The sequence below is a fragment of the Benincasa hispida genome, chromosome 9 (genome assembly GCF_009727055.1).
Source record: "Benincasa hispida cultivar B227 chromosome 9, ASM972705v1, whole genome shotgun sequence".
NCBI lineage: Eukaryota > Viridiplantae > Streptophyta > Magnoliopsida > Cucurbitales > Cucurbitaceae > Benincasa > Benincasa hispida.
This window is the reverse complement of record NC_052357.1, coordinates 79,778,561-79,793,575: the sequence shown is the minus strand read 5'-3', so window position 1 is coordinate 79,793,575 and position 15,015 is coordinate 79,778,561. Positions and strand designations below refer to the sequence as shown.

General features: G+C 33.3%; 2 protein-coding genes across 2 annotated transcripts; both read left to right on the top strand.

Annotated features, from left to right (window-relative positions):
* The first annotated feature begins 491 nt into the window (after positions 1-491).
* LOC120086355 (omega-amidase, chloroplastic) lies at positions 492-5,122 on the top strand. The gene is made up of 10 exons (XM_039042970.1): positions 492-832; positions 921-1,037; positions 1,164-1,388; positions 1,966-2,059; positions 2,195-2,269; positions 3,386-3,464; positions 4,021-4,036; positions 4,295-4,375; positions 4,564-4,646; positions 4,735-5,122. Exons 1-10 carry the CDS (start codon positions 575-577, stop codon positions 4,811-4,813), a joined length of 1,107 nt encoding a protein of 368 aa, XP_038898898.1. The 5' UTR covers positions 492-574; the 3' UTR covers positions 4,814-5,122.
* A 6,658-nt stretch (positions 5,123-11,780) lies between these two features.
* Positions 11,781-13,990, top strand: LOC120086494 (protein BIG GRAIN 1-like A). Its single transcript, XM_039043175.1, has one exon. The coding sequence runs from the start codon at positions 12,507-12,509 to the stop codon at positions 13,812-13,814; it is 1,308 nt and encodes a 435-aa protein (XP_038899103.1). The 5' UTR covers positions 11,781-12,506; the 3' UTR covers positions 13,815-13,990.
* Positions 13,991-15,015: the final 1,025 nt, after the last annotated feature.

Sequence of the window (15,015 nt, the reverse complement as noted above, 5' to 3'; positions counted from 1 at the left end):
AAAACCGATGCATTGATATTTACAAAGTTAAATATTAATAAAATGTTTAGATTAATTTGTTTAGAACAATTTAAAGTTGAATTGGAACAACATAAGTGTCATTCTATACTTTTGGAACAAAATCTAAAAATTGATGTACATTGTACACCTTAAGAAAATTTGGCATTCAAATTGATACAAGGTTAAATTGTAAGTTTATAATTTTCTATTCTTTGATAAAACTTTTCTAAATAGTCTTTATGAGAATTTTATCAAATTATAAAAAGTATTTATGAGACTTTTAAAATTATATATGGACTAAATTTTAACTTTATCTAAATTATAGACACCAAATTTGACCTTGATACAATACAATTAATACGATTTCCAAGTGATTTTTTTATTAAAAAAAACGATATAATTTCAAACGACGTCGTAGTAGCTATCTTAGTTGATCGTTGAAACAACGTCGTTTGATCTTGAATTTATATTTACCATTGCAAATTACAATCCACTCCGATCGAAAGAAACTGTCTGACCCATCTTCAACTCAAAAGTATAGATTGCTATAAAAGAAATTTCTCAAGAGACTGAAATGAAAGCAGCCATTTCTTCGTTGATAAGCTCCAGAAATTTCAATCTCCACCAGTTCTCCCTCTCCCGCTCCATTTTCCGGCAGCCCTCCCTTCTTCTACCGTCTCATTTTCCGGTAATATTCACCGGCGCCAATTTAATTAGCCACAAGTTCCGTTTCCACTCCATCAAGTCCTCACCGATTATGGCTTCATCCTTCAGTCCCGAGCAAGCTAGATCGCCACCTGCACTTCCGTTGCCGATACCTCCGGTCACTAAGGTCAGTCTGTCAACTTGACTCATTCTCAGCTCGGTTTTGTTTCATTAATTAATGTGGACGTCGATATTTCTGGCTTGTTTTGACGTAGTTTAAAATCGCGCTATGTCAATTGGCGGTGACGGCTGATAAGCAAAGGAATATTGAACATGCTCGTAAGGCCATTGAGGAGGCTGTGGAAAAGGGCGCTCAGCTTGTTGTCTTGCCGGTGAGTTCTTAGATTTTGAAAATTATTGTTAGTTTGCTGAATTTTAAGCTTTCCTGGTGGTATTTCGTGGCTTTAGGGATTCCGTTCTGCCTGTGATTTTTCTTTTTTCCCATATTTCTGTGACAGGAAATATGGAATTGTCCTTATTCACATGATAGCTTACCACTTTATGCCGAGGACATTGAAGCTGGTGGTGATGCCTCCCCTTCAACAGCCATGTTATCTGAAGTTTCTCGCCGTTTAAAAGTCACAATTATCGGCGGCTCAATTGTAGAGCGCTCGGGGGATAAATTTTATAATGCTTCTTGTGTTTTTGGCACTGACGGAAAGCTGAAAGCTAAACACAGGAAGGTACAAAATGATGTTCATATATGGTTTTTAGATCTTGTGATGGAATACTAGCATTCAATGAGGCATGAGAAATATTTCCTTTTTCTCTTGTGGATGATGGGAAGCCTTGATGGATGTCTTCGGTTATTTAGTGTAGAACTCTTAATGTGTTCCTGATAGTTTCACTTATTTGATGCTCATATGCCTCTCAGTCTGCTATTTTGTTTTTAAATGATACAATATTAAATGTCTAAAGCTTTTGGGTTAATCAATGATTTAAGACTTGTTATCCATAAAACTGATTCATCTTTTTCTAACTCAATAATTCTGAAAAGACTAAAGAATCTGTAGTTGGCTTTTCAGTGGTAAATATAAAATCTCCACTTTTAGGATGTTCCTCAGTTCGTCCTTCTGATATATTTTCCTGTTTGAGTTTTTATTTTGTTGTTAGGAGATGAATTTAAAATGGTAAAAATGCTTCAAGTGTTTTGCAAGAGAACATGTTAATGTTGCTTAGATTAATCTAATTTGTTTAGAGGATGGTTTTCTCGTGTTTAATTCATCACTCACTAGTTTATTGTGCCATTTTCATCTCCAGATACATCTTTTCGATATTGATATCCCTGGAAAGATCACTTTTATTGAGTCTAAGACCATCGCAGCAGGTCAAACTCCTACTGTTGTGGACACAGGTCGGTTTGTGGTTCCTTTACTTTCCAGGGTGTTTGTTGTAACTGGTACTTGATTATAATAAGCTTAACCGCAATGGAATTCATTCTTTTAGAGGCTATGAGGTTTGGAAATTAACTATTTGCTGGCTCATGCAGAAGTTGGACGTATTGGTATAGGAATCTGCTATGACATCCGTTTTCCAGAACTAGCAATGATGTATGCTGCAAGAGGTTTGTCCTCTTAATTCTGTTTCTTTTCCAAATTTTCCAGTCTCCTATGTACATCTTGTCTTTTCTGTACCGTAGACCACCTTCATTAACACGAGATTATTACATGAAGCCAATGGTGGTGACTCTCCCTCCATTTATATATGTATATTCCTTGTGACATGATTTATCCTATTTAGTAAATGATATATTCTACCAATTCCTTCCTTTAAGCTCGAGTTTTGTTTTATAATATGAGCCTATGTTGATTATGAGGACTCTAACTTTTCAGTATTTATGTTTGGTATGGATTTCTTATGTTAGAACAAGAATAAATTGCGTGTGTGTTTTGGTTTGATTAACATAATCACTCGAGCCTTTCTTAAATGAAAGGATAAGTACCAAGAGGTATTGTTCAAACGCAGGGTTAAACACCCAGCTACTCAGCTTGACGATCGAATCGTTATCCGCCTATAAATATGGGGGGTAGGCTGTAATCGTAAGAGACACTTTTCATTTCATCCCTGTAGTTCCGCTTCTTGTTCGAAAAATGAAGAAAAACTTGTCGGAAATCGCCAGTTGGGTTGGTCCAACCAAGAAAGGCACGGGAGTCTTTGGGCATTGCTGAGGATAAAAGAAGACTGAAATGGCCTATTGATTGAAGCTCTACGCTGTGGAATTGTCCGGGGTGAAACCGAAGTGTAAAAAGGAGTGTTCTACTCCGAATCAGGTGGCCTTGGGAGCTCTTTAGTTCAGTGTGTAATGTTAAGAGGTCGTGCGACATGTTGATAGCAATATGGGGGAAGTTCCCATCTGGCAACAACGGTTCTGCCTGACCTTACATAAGCATGCATATTATGTCAGTGAAGACTTGTGTGAAGCCTTGGAACTTACGTTAGAAGAGCAAAAGGCCCGGGGCTAGTGTAAGCTGAGGAGGGATAGGATAGGTGAGCAAATGTGTGTAAGCCCAGTCATCTAATAAAAGATGCATCTTGGACGTGTTAATCTGATTGTATTCTTTAGCTCATCAGAGCCCATAGATTGTTGTGGTGGCCATACAAAGTCAATCATGTTAATTTTATGTTGACTATCTTGATAGAGCCATGTATAGGGCTGACACTTACAAATTCTTAACATCAGGTGCTCATTTGATTTGCTATCCTGGGGCATTTAACATGACTACTGGACCATTGCACTGGGAGTTATTGCAACGTGCAAGGTATAAGCTTCTGTATTAATTTCTGCCTTCATGGTTTGTTGCTAATGTTTGCTCGTATGTCTTGATGTTGTGAACATGCTAAGTAGTATGGAGATGGTTTTAATCTATAAGATGGGTAAGTTTTAATTGAGACTCCGTATATGTTGCCTAAAAATGCAGAACAAGACTCCTTTTGTGATATATTGACTACAACCACATACAGGTGTGTGTACAAAGTATATTGGGACCTGAGATACAGGGTTGTCTATTGATAAGAGTCATTTTTTTTAATCAGGCAAAGCCTTTCCTTTGATCCCTTTCCCTCCCCTAGCCATGCCTAAAACCATTGTTGCCTTCAAGAAAAAAGGGGGAAATTTTTTTAACTTTCATTACATTGCGGCCATCCCATATTCTGTAACTTGACCATTCAATAATCTGATTTTTTTGGTCTATTCTCCTTTAGATAAATTGTTTCTGGGTCTACTCAAATTTTGAAGAGCATAAAATTGTATACTCCATTGTAGGCTGAAATACTTGATTGTTCTAACTAATATTTGTGCGTTGATGTTTTATGCAGGGCTGTAGATAATCAGGTATGTGACGAGTCTTCAGTTTTTCTTGTTGCATGTGTTATGCACAAACAAAGCAATATTAAAGAAAAAAAATGATAGCAATATGACATGATTGATGTAGCTGTTTTAATATTTCTGCGTTATAAATGGTTGCATTTTGTAACATAATTGAATGTACCATAGTTTCCAAAAACATTAGGAAGAATCTTTCCATCTCATCTGTGAACATGATCACAGACGATGACATTACATTTTTCATTGATACTTTTTGTTGTTCAGTTATATGTGGCAACATGTTCACCTGCTCGAAATGCTGATGCTAGTTATGTAGCTTGGGGCCACTCAACCCTTGTTGGGCCGGTGAGTCAATGCTAAAGTTCAGCTTTGTTATTCAATTATGTTATGCAACTGAAGCCATTATATATTTGAATTTCGATCGGTCAGTTTGGAACTTCTCAACTCTATTCATGGACAAACTATGCCTTTTGTTTTAGCTTTTATCATGTATTCTTTTCCACAAAATCAGTGCAATATAATTCATCTTGCAGTTTGGGGAAGTGCTAGCTACAACAGAACATGATGAAGCGATAGTCATATCTGAGATTGATTATTCCTTTATTGAGCTTAGAAGGTGATCCCTCTTTCAGACCTTCTAATATGCTTTTCATTCATTTTCAACTCTCTCTCCCTCTCATTGATAGTATGTTCAAACTACTCAGGACTAACCTACCACTTCTAAAGCAAAGGCGTGGTGACCTTTACCAGTTGGTAGATGTTCAGGGGTTGAAATCCGAATGAAAGGTGCAAGGACTGCATTGAACGTTCTTTTGCTTAAAATTTTATCGGATAAGAATAAATTAACTTTCTGCTACGGCACTGCCCCTACTTTTTTCGAAATACTGCCGGTCCAGATTACAACTGTTGGTGCTGCTGCAGCTTGGTGAGAACAGACAGCTCCCAGTTAAAGTTCCATTCTGCAATGTTCCATATCTGTATGTTTTACTTAACTTTGAATCTTTGATTTAATAAAGGTTTGTGTAGGGCCTATGTTATGCTTCATTCTAAATTATGCAAAGTGGGGTTAGAAAAGGAAAGAACTATTTTATCCATACCTAGCCAGTTTTGCCCGTCATTCGTCAAGGCCTTAAACAGAGACAGAAAGAAAAAGAAGACATGAGCCAAATGCGTTCTAGTTCATAGTCTTTATTTCTTTGGCTTTTGTTGGGAATAGAGCCTTTCTTTGGCCGTTGTCTCCGATCCCAACCCTTTCTTGGGATCTCCACCATCTCCCAGCCCTTTTAAGCCAAACTATGGCACCCTTTTTTCCTTTTTCTTTTTCTTTCTTTCTTTCCTTCTTTTTCTTTTTTAAATCTAAGCTCTCATCCCAATCCGTACTTTAGTATACTTGTATTTGATCCCGGATTTGTTACTTTTTCAGAGAAAAAAGAAAAAAGGAAACCCATCCCACATAGATAAAATGTCGGACCATGTTGTAGAGCCACTAAGAAGTTCGTTTAATCATTTGGGAGAGGAAGGGGCAGGTTCTAACCCTAGATTATAGAGTGAACTGTGAGTAAATGTTTTCATATGGCAGCTAAAACTCCCTGGTCCCACCCACTATACGGTGCATCATTTAGTGTAACTATGTTGCCAAAGTGAACTTAGCTTAGCAGTAATTAGCATGACCTTCCACTGTAAAGGTTGGAGATTCGATTTCTCATTCCCATGGTTATACCCAAAATAAATAAATAAATAAATATAAGTGTAACCATGTTAGATCAATTGCAATATTGATCATTTAGTAGGATGCCTTTTTAACTCTGAAATTTTTATGATTAACCTTCAAGGCCAGGGTTTAATGACAGACAATCCCTTGGGCTGAATTGAATGCAAAAGGAGAAATTTGTCTAAAGTGAGGTTGAATCTATCTAAAAAATGAGTCGACACAGCTTATGCAGGTGATGATCGTTTGCTTTAATGAGAATAATATGAACCCCAATTACCTTACTTCTGTCTTTTGAGACTAATCTTTTCGATGACATATCAACGAAAAGACTTTGCAATCCTAGGGTAGGCCACTAACCCGTTGGAAACCCAAAGGTAACGGGCATCATGGCCTTTTGGAATTTGGTATTTACCTGGTTGTTTTCTATTCTTTGTGTTTTTATTTGCTTATTTTCTCTTGTTTCATCTTTCTCAAGAAGTCACTTGAATTTTAAGGTTAATTCTAGAAAGATATACATTTTCTTAAAACTACCTTTAGTTTTAAAAACTTAGCTTGGATTTTGAAAAACTTTGTAAAAAGTAGGCACCATAAGAAAAAAGAAAATTATAGATAGGAGTTGTGTTTATAAGCATAAAATTCAAAAACAAAAAGCAAAGGATGAGATGGTTACTAAATAGGTTTTAATCGTTCCTTTTTAACTTAAGATTTTTTTTTTTTTTAAAAAAAAAAAACAATAAAACAAAACAAAACATCTTGATCTTTACTGTAAAATTTATGTTTTACAAATAGAAATCTTAGGTGATACTGCAAAGACTGTCTATGGGTGCAGGGCAAACTCCTTGAAAGAAGAATAAAAGATAATGAAAGGATATTTCTAAACTTTAAGTTTGTTTGTTTTGCTTGAATATTAAGGTTTGTTTCTATCTTAGGAATGTAAGATGGTACCTCTGGCAGTAAAGGATTTTTACATTCTCACTCTAAGTCTAATGCGCCATCATTTTATGCCCATGGAGAACCATTGCTTTTTTTTTTTTTTTTTTTTTTTTTCTCTTTTTCTCCCCTCTATGTCTTTCAATCAATGATTTGAGTGAGTTTCACCTGAACTAGTCTAGTGGGACAACTATTTGACCTTACAGTATCGAATTTTGTTACAATTGTCCTTTTAACAAATCAAAAATTTAGGTCCAACCCATGGTAACTTCATTCGCCTTTTCATGTTCAATTGTGAATAAAATTAAAATTAAACCCACTTTTATAAGTTCTAGTCAAAAGGCTAACAACAAATGTCTAAGAAGATCCAGAAAATGATGAGTTGATGAACCTTTAAAGGGCATCAAAATAAAGACATTCCCTCTCTTTTCTTTCTTTTATTTTATTTGAAACAGAGACTATAAAAGAAAACAAATAAATAATGATGGAAAAAGAAGCAAAGTAATACACAAACATTAAGAACTCAACTGAAGGTGTGGGTCTCACATTGGCCATTTCTCTATTTTGATTTATCATTCAATTGGGAGCAAGGGACCTGCTGGGTCTCTGCACGACAATATATTATTTGGTTTCTATTAACCAATATTTGGTAGCCCTCCCTCCCTTCACAGCCAAGGACAAAATTCCATTAATTACATATGTCCTCTCATTTCATCTCCTCTCTCTCATCTTATAACATTTTTTTTTCCTTTTGGAATTATTGTTTAGCTCTCTGTCTGAAGTAGAACTAGAACCCACATCTTTCCATCTCCCCTTTTACTTGCAGCAATAATAATAATGATGATGATAAAATCCTAAAAGAAAGGGGGAAAATAATTTGTTGGTTTCTAAGTTTTGGGTATAGTTTCAATTTGGTTTTCAAGCGTTTTTAAATGTTACACATTTAATCATGATATTTTGATATTGATTTAAATTTACTTCACGGGTTTTAAAGTGTTACAAGTTTATTATTGAAAATTTGAGTTTTGTTTCAATTTGATCTTTAGGTTTCAAGATTTATACTTTTAACTTCGATTTTTCGTTAAATGCTCACTTTCATTTATTAATTAATATAAAATAATTATAAACTTCAATGTGGACTTTAATTTTAGTGAAACATAATTAATTATGAATTCTTTTATATTAAATAGATATTAATAATAAAGATGGAAAAGGACTATTTAGTGAAAATTGAGGTTAAAAGTGAAAATATCGAAATTTAGAGTCTAAATTGAAATAAAACTTAAATCTTAAACTTTAAGGACTAAAATTTTGAATCCTGAGTTAAATTGACCCCAATCTCAAAATTTAAGGACTAACATTTGGTACATAGGGACCAGACCATGAAAATTAGACTCGATGTCTAAGGACCAAAAAGTTTTTTTTTTTTTTTTTTTTTTAAAAAAAAAAAAAAAAAAAAAAAAAAAAGACCTGAAGGGGAGACCAGTTGATAGTGCAGCTTTCTTTCTGTGCAGCCCCTTTTTCTTTTACTAATTTATTGTTGTTATTATTATTGTACATATATTTTTTTTTTTGTCTTGAGATGATTTAACAGTTTGGAAACCAGATATTGAAATCATGTGCTTTTGGCAAGGATTATGGGGACACACAACCTTTCACATTTGTGTGGTGATTTTTATTTTGCATTTTGCATTTTGGGGTCTGAAATTCCTTTTATTTAATATAATGACCCTGAATTGGCTTTCCTTTACAGCATTTTTTCTTTTTTGTGGCTTAATCATTGATGCTTACTTTCCTCAATGCAATAAGGGCTTACATTACAATTACCTTCCTACTTTACCTTTTTGAACCATTGAGTTTGTGACTCATTAGTATACCCTGTATTCACATTTATAGCTTCTTTAGTATCAGTATTTGCTTAGTCATTTTCTTACTTTAGTAAACTAGCTTTTACAGTCTTTTTTGTTTAACCCTATTTTTCATCATGCATATTTTGAAATATTTACCTTTGATCCCTCAAGTTTATTAAAATCTAATTTCATTCTTGTTTTTGCCCTTTAAGTTCATTAACAATTAACATTTTAAAGTATGAAGATCCAAATGAAATGGGAATAAAAGTCTTTCTTTCCTAAAATTCATATCAACAAACATTTCAAAAGTGTATATTACAGAAAATAGAGAATGAAATGAAAGAAATTATTAGTAAATAACAAAAGCTAGAAACAAAATTCCACTTTTATTTATGGAAAATGTGAAAAATACAAAAGAATGAGATGCCTCTTGCAACGCTTGTTGAACACTTTTATGATGATGATGGAAAAAAGCTGTTAAGTTGACAACTTTCAAGCTTTCTTTCTCTTGAAATTCATTTTAAGGTATAAGATAATTTGAAAGAGTTGAGGAATCTTATTGATTGATTCAAAATTTCAAACACACTAATTGTTTTGTAGGGCAAATCGTAAAAATTAATCGTACCCTCAAACTTTCAATTATATAAAAATTGAACCCTCAAACTTATATATAATTGTAGAAATTGTAACAATTGTATAAATTTGAGGGTTCAATTTTTATCATTTGGGAGTCTAATTTCTACAACTATTATAAGTTTAAAAGTCCAATTTTGATACTTGTATAAGTTTGGGGTGTTCAATTTTTTCAATCGAAAGTTTGAAGATGTAATTATAACTACTATAATATTTCAAGGTTGTTTTTACAATTTATCTATATATACATTTTTTAATGCCAAATACACTTCTAATAAGCTTTAAAATCAAGTGGTTAAATACAATAGTATAATTATTACACAACCGACACTCAGAAATTGTTTCCTTTTGTCAATGATGCTAGAGAGTTTGGCTGATAAGTGTTTGTTGGCCTTTTTTTTAATACGGTGGTTAAAAATAAAGGCACAATGAATAAGACATTAATTTTGTCAATGTTCTTATTTTTCTCACGTACGATAGCCTTATAGCTGCCTACTTAAACTAATAAAATTATGAACATTATTTTGTACTCGAAACTTTCATTCAAACGTAATGTTGATACCAATTATTGAGGTCGACAATATCTAGTACAAGTAGTTTATGATGGCTTTAATTTGTAGACTAAGATATATTGTTGGTGAAAGAATTGTTTACCAACAATATAGAGGAATGTACTTATGAATGGAGGAGCCCAAAGCTTAAGCTCGGATTTAAGGGTGTTTTAGTATGATATTAAAGGAGGAAGTCTTAGTCAAAATAAATATAGTTCAAGTGGTATATAATATCTTTTAGTACCAAAAGTTATGCATGGTTTGAATCTCTTCACCCCTATTGTACTAAAAAATGGGAAGAAGGAAGAATATGTTATTATTATGATAATTGTTTTAGTTCAACAACATGTGGGGATCGAATAATGTTAACATTTGACCTATTGGTTAAGGATATACACATTAATCCAATGAATTGATGCTCGAGTTGGCTTCATACAAATGAAGGCATCCTTTGGTTGCAAAGAGGATTGAGTAGTTAAATATTAAGCTTCATAGGTCCATTCTATACCATAATTCAATTTTGTGTCTATTGTTTTTTTATAAGAATATCACATCATAAATGCAGGATAAGAATATGATAGTCATTAGAGGTGTTCAAAAAATCCGATGACCCGAAAAAATCGATTAACCCAACCCAACTCGTGTGGTTTGAGTTGGGTTGGGTTCAAATAAGTGAAAATTTTATGAGTTGGGTTGGTTCATGGGTTTACCTAATATAACCTGAACCAACTCGAATTTATTATTAACTTTAAAATATTTTTTTTGTTACTTATAACACAATTATTTATACATATATTGGTTTTAGTTTTATTTAATTTCAATATTTTTTGAATAATTTATTTTTTAACGACTCTTAAAATTAGTTTCTTTGCACTTTAGAAAGAAAATTTTCACTATAAATTGAAATTGAGTAGTTAATTTTAATTCAATATATGAAAATAATTAAATTAGATTTAATTAAATAAATTATCATATTAATCGAAACTAACCCAACCCAAATATTTCATTGTTGGGTTGGGTTAGGTTCATTTTTTAATAAGGGTTATTTTGGTTGAAGAAATTTACAACCCGAAACAATTACGTTAGGTCGAAAAAGTCTTTCAACCCAATCATGAATACCCCTAACCATGGTTAAGAATAAGGAACATGTAAGAAAATAGAGTAGTCAATGTTTTAGCCCTCCATGTTCACCTCTATCACCACCACCACCAAATTTAGATGGAGGATAAGCTAGATTAATAAGATCTTGGTTCGACATATCTATTGGACAAATTTTAGGTATACTATTGTCTTTAAGATTTGAATAGAATGACAAATATTTATTGACTAAAAAATAATTGAATTCACATATTCATTAAATTAAAGAGAGGAAAAAGAAAAGTACACCTAATCATAGTGTTCAAAATTTCAATTTCATTCATGGCATTTCGAACAAACATTATTTTAGTTAATTTTAGTTATTGAAGTGCATATTTGAGAATGATTTTAAAATTATTAAAATCACTATTGTCGGATTAAAAAAAATCAAAATCACTCTGAAACACGCATTTAATCACTCAAAATTAATTTAACAAATTTGAATATAATTTTCATATCATCAAAATTAATTATAAAAACATGTTTTAAAATAATTTTTAAAAAATAACAAAAGTGATTTTAACTACTTACAAAAATACTCGCAAACATGGCTTTATATTCAACAAAATCTCTTTACTGTTCCTGCGAATATCTAAATAGAATAGACACATATTTACTGAAAAAAAAAATAATTGAGTTCACTTAGGTCCAATTTGGTAGGTATTCAGTTTTTTATTTTTGATTTTTGAAAATTAAGTATATTTCCTCTTCATTATTGCATATTTCTTAAATACATTATTGAATTCTTATCCAGATTTCAAAAACAAAAACAAGATTTTAAAATTTTTTTATTTAGTTTCAAAATTTGATTTAATTTTTTAAATTATTGTAATAAAAACGAGTTTTAAAGGTAGAAGTAGTATCTAAATTTTTAAAAATAAAAAATAATTACCAAATGAGATATTATTTATTAAATTAAATAGAGAAAAAAGAAAAGTACACCTAATGATAGGAGATTAAAATTTGAGTTTCAATTTTAGCCTCGAATGTCGATTAAAATTTTCAATTTCAGCCGTTATTACAGCGATTACAAGCCCGATCAACGGGTCAGAAAATCGAAATGGTAGGGAGGGGGAATAAAGCTTTAAAATTCTGCATACAAAAAGGAAGGGGCAAAATGGAGAATTCACTAATGCCACGTCATGTAATTGGAAAATTGGAAAAAATAAAAAAGCACGCGCGTGAAGATCCTATAAAGTCTCTCTTTCCTGTTCCTTCTTCCACCTTCAGTTCTGCTCTTCAAAGCGTGCCTTCTTCCCTCTCATTAGTAATCTCCGTTCTCTCTCCTCTCACTACTTTCTCTCTCTAGAACCGTTTCAATCAATTGCTTTGTTAATCTACATTGCTTTTCCTGTTCATCTTCGATTCAGCAAAATTCCTGGGAATTTATATAGAGAAAGAAAAGTAGTATTGATCCAATTATGTGTAATTAGTTTTCTTTTCCAACTGTTTCTGTCACCTTCCATGGCAGCTTTTGAACCTCGAGAAGGAGACAAGAAAGAGATGAAACACAGCTCCGAACCCTACTTCTTGTGTGCTATTATACTGTGACGGAGCATTCCGCCATTGTCGTTTTCTCTTCTTCATTTATCATCATTTCGTTTCGGTTTCCCATTCTTGATTGGATTTTTATTTCTTCTTGTTTTTTTTCTATTTTTGGAATCATGAGCGGGGAGGAAGTTAGGGTGAGAGGTGAGAGGTTTAGGAATGGAGGAGGTAATGTTCAGTCATTTTCTTCGAGTTTGCTTGATGAAATCTATCGTTCGATTGACGATGGAGGTGATAAGAGAAGTGGAGAATTGAAATTTTACAGACAGAAAGTGTTGAAGAAGCAAGGTAAAACGATCGGGAAAGCGACGAGTGATGTTGAAGATGAGGAGATTGCGAGTCTTCATCGTGCTTTGTTGATTGAGAGATGGATCGAGAAGAAGGTTGCTGAAAAGGTGAGCGCTCAAAGGAGACGATCTCTGACGGAAGCTGAGATAAAATTTCAGTTGTACCAGCATGATCGGGAAGAAGACGTTTTGTTCTTTAGTTCAACTTCGAGTTCTTCCGATTCGAGTTTCGGCGGATTTTCATCTTCGGATACTGAATCAATGTATGGTTCGAAATCTTTGACGCCGTCTTGTTTCGCAAAGTTCAGGCCGAAGCCGGTTCGGACCAGCGTCTCGGCTCCACCGCCGGAGAAGACGGAGGCAAAGCAGAGACAGAGTAGAGAGAAGCCACAGTCCAAACACAGCAATCAATTCGTTGAAAACAAAGAGAAATCTGGAGGTTTCGACGAGAATGCCATGATTAAATCGAAATCTAGGGCGTTGAAGATTTACAGTAATTTAAAGAAGGTGAAGCAACCGATTTCACCAGGAGGACGCCTCTCAAGTTTTCTCAATTCAATCTTCACCGCAGGAACTCCAAAGAAGACGGGAAACTCCGTATCATCAACCAGCGTCTCTGAAGATCCAAACTCAGAAAGAAAATCAAAATCCGGCCAAACTTCAACTTGCTCTTCCGCCGCATCGTTTTCCAGATCATGTTTAAGCAAAAACTCGCCATGCTCTAGCGAAAAATTACGCAATGGCGACAGAAGAACGGTTCGATTCTATCCAGTGAGTACAATCGTAGACGAATATTGTAGACCTTGCGGACACAAATCCTTATACGAAGAAGATCCTAAATTCCAAATCAAGAACAAAGCCGAAACCGCGGAATCCACAACAGCAGCAGCCAGAAAAATTTTAACAGATTACCAGCAAGTCAAAAAGAAGAACGATTTCCTGATTAGAAATTTTCACCATCCGGACAATGATCTCTCCGAAGAAGATGAAGACGAAACAGCAAGTTGTTCAAGTTCAGATCTGTTTGAACTAGATCATCTGACGGTAATGAACGGCGGCGATCGGTACCGTGAAGAGCTTCCGGTGTACGAAACAACCACTCGTGTGGATACAAATCGAGCCATCCGCCATTGTTAATTAGGTTTAATTCCATTAATAATAGGTATTTATTACGGTTATTCAGCCATAAAATTTGTTATAGTGATATGTTTGTTTGTTTGTTTGTTTGTTCTACTCGATTGGGCAATTTTTTATGTTTATTTTTTTAGGTTAAAGATGAAACTAAAAGTGTGGAAAGGGTAATTTTGATGATATTCAATTTTGAAGGTTTTGAGAAATGGATTTGGAAACATTGAAAGGAAAGGAAGGGAAAGACAATGGAAGGGAAAGCGTGTGGGAACGTTAAAAAAATTTCTGAAAAAGAAAGATTGTGGGGATAAATCTTTCACAGTTTGATTTTGATGGAAGGGAAAGGAAGAAGAGAAGAATAGTAGAAAATTAGGGGAAGAGGATAAAAAGAATTAAAAAATAACTAGGTGCATCCCCAACATTACTAGATTTTCCATCATAATTTTTCATGTTACAAATTCTTTTTATTTCTTTTCCTGAAATCTTTTAATTCTTTTCTAACGTCAGTGATGAAAATGTGATGCATAAAAATTGGTTCAACTTGAGATGAATCTAAGTATTACTCGAAAGATAATATATTAAATTACAAATTTTGTCCTATGATTGGAAGAAAGTTAGGAGGTATTTGAACAAAAAGTTAGTTATTATAATCTCAAATTAGTTGGTGAGGTGTAAATTATTTTAATGTAAGAAAGAAATAGCAAACACTATAGCAAAAAATTAAAAAAAAAATACTGACATGTAAAATAGTAAAAATTGTAGTAAATAATATAATAAATAATGATTTTCAAAATATTGACGGTAGCTAATTGGAGATTATAGTATTTTTTGTAACACATTATAGTCGAAGGATAGTTTTTCCACCAAACGTTGTTTTATAATTTAATTCTATGGTTAAATAACACCCTCATATATAGTTGGTAACATAGGGATCATTTATAAAGATTTTAGATCTAGAGTAACTAAATTCTAACCCTTTTTTCTTCAAAATATTAGAATGAAACTTGTAATTAAAAAAGAAAAAGAAAAAAGAAAGATTGTAGTAGAGGAAGAGAGAAGGAGCGAAAATAAACGAGAGACAGAGAAAGAGAATGTGATGGTAAAGGCAAAGGCAGATCTTCATCCCCATGGGAACAGAGAAAGTGAAGATTTTCAAACTTTTTTTTTTCTTTTTTCTTTTTTCTTTTTTTTCTTTTTTTTTTTGGGGGGG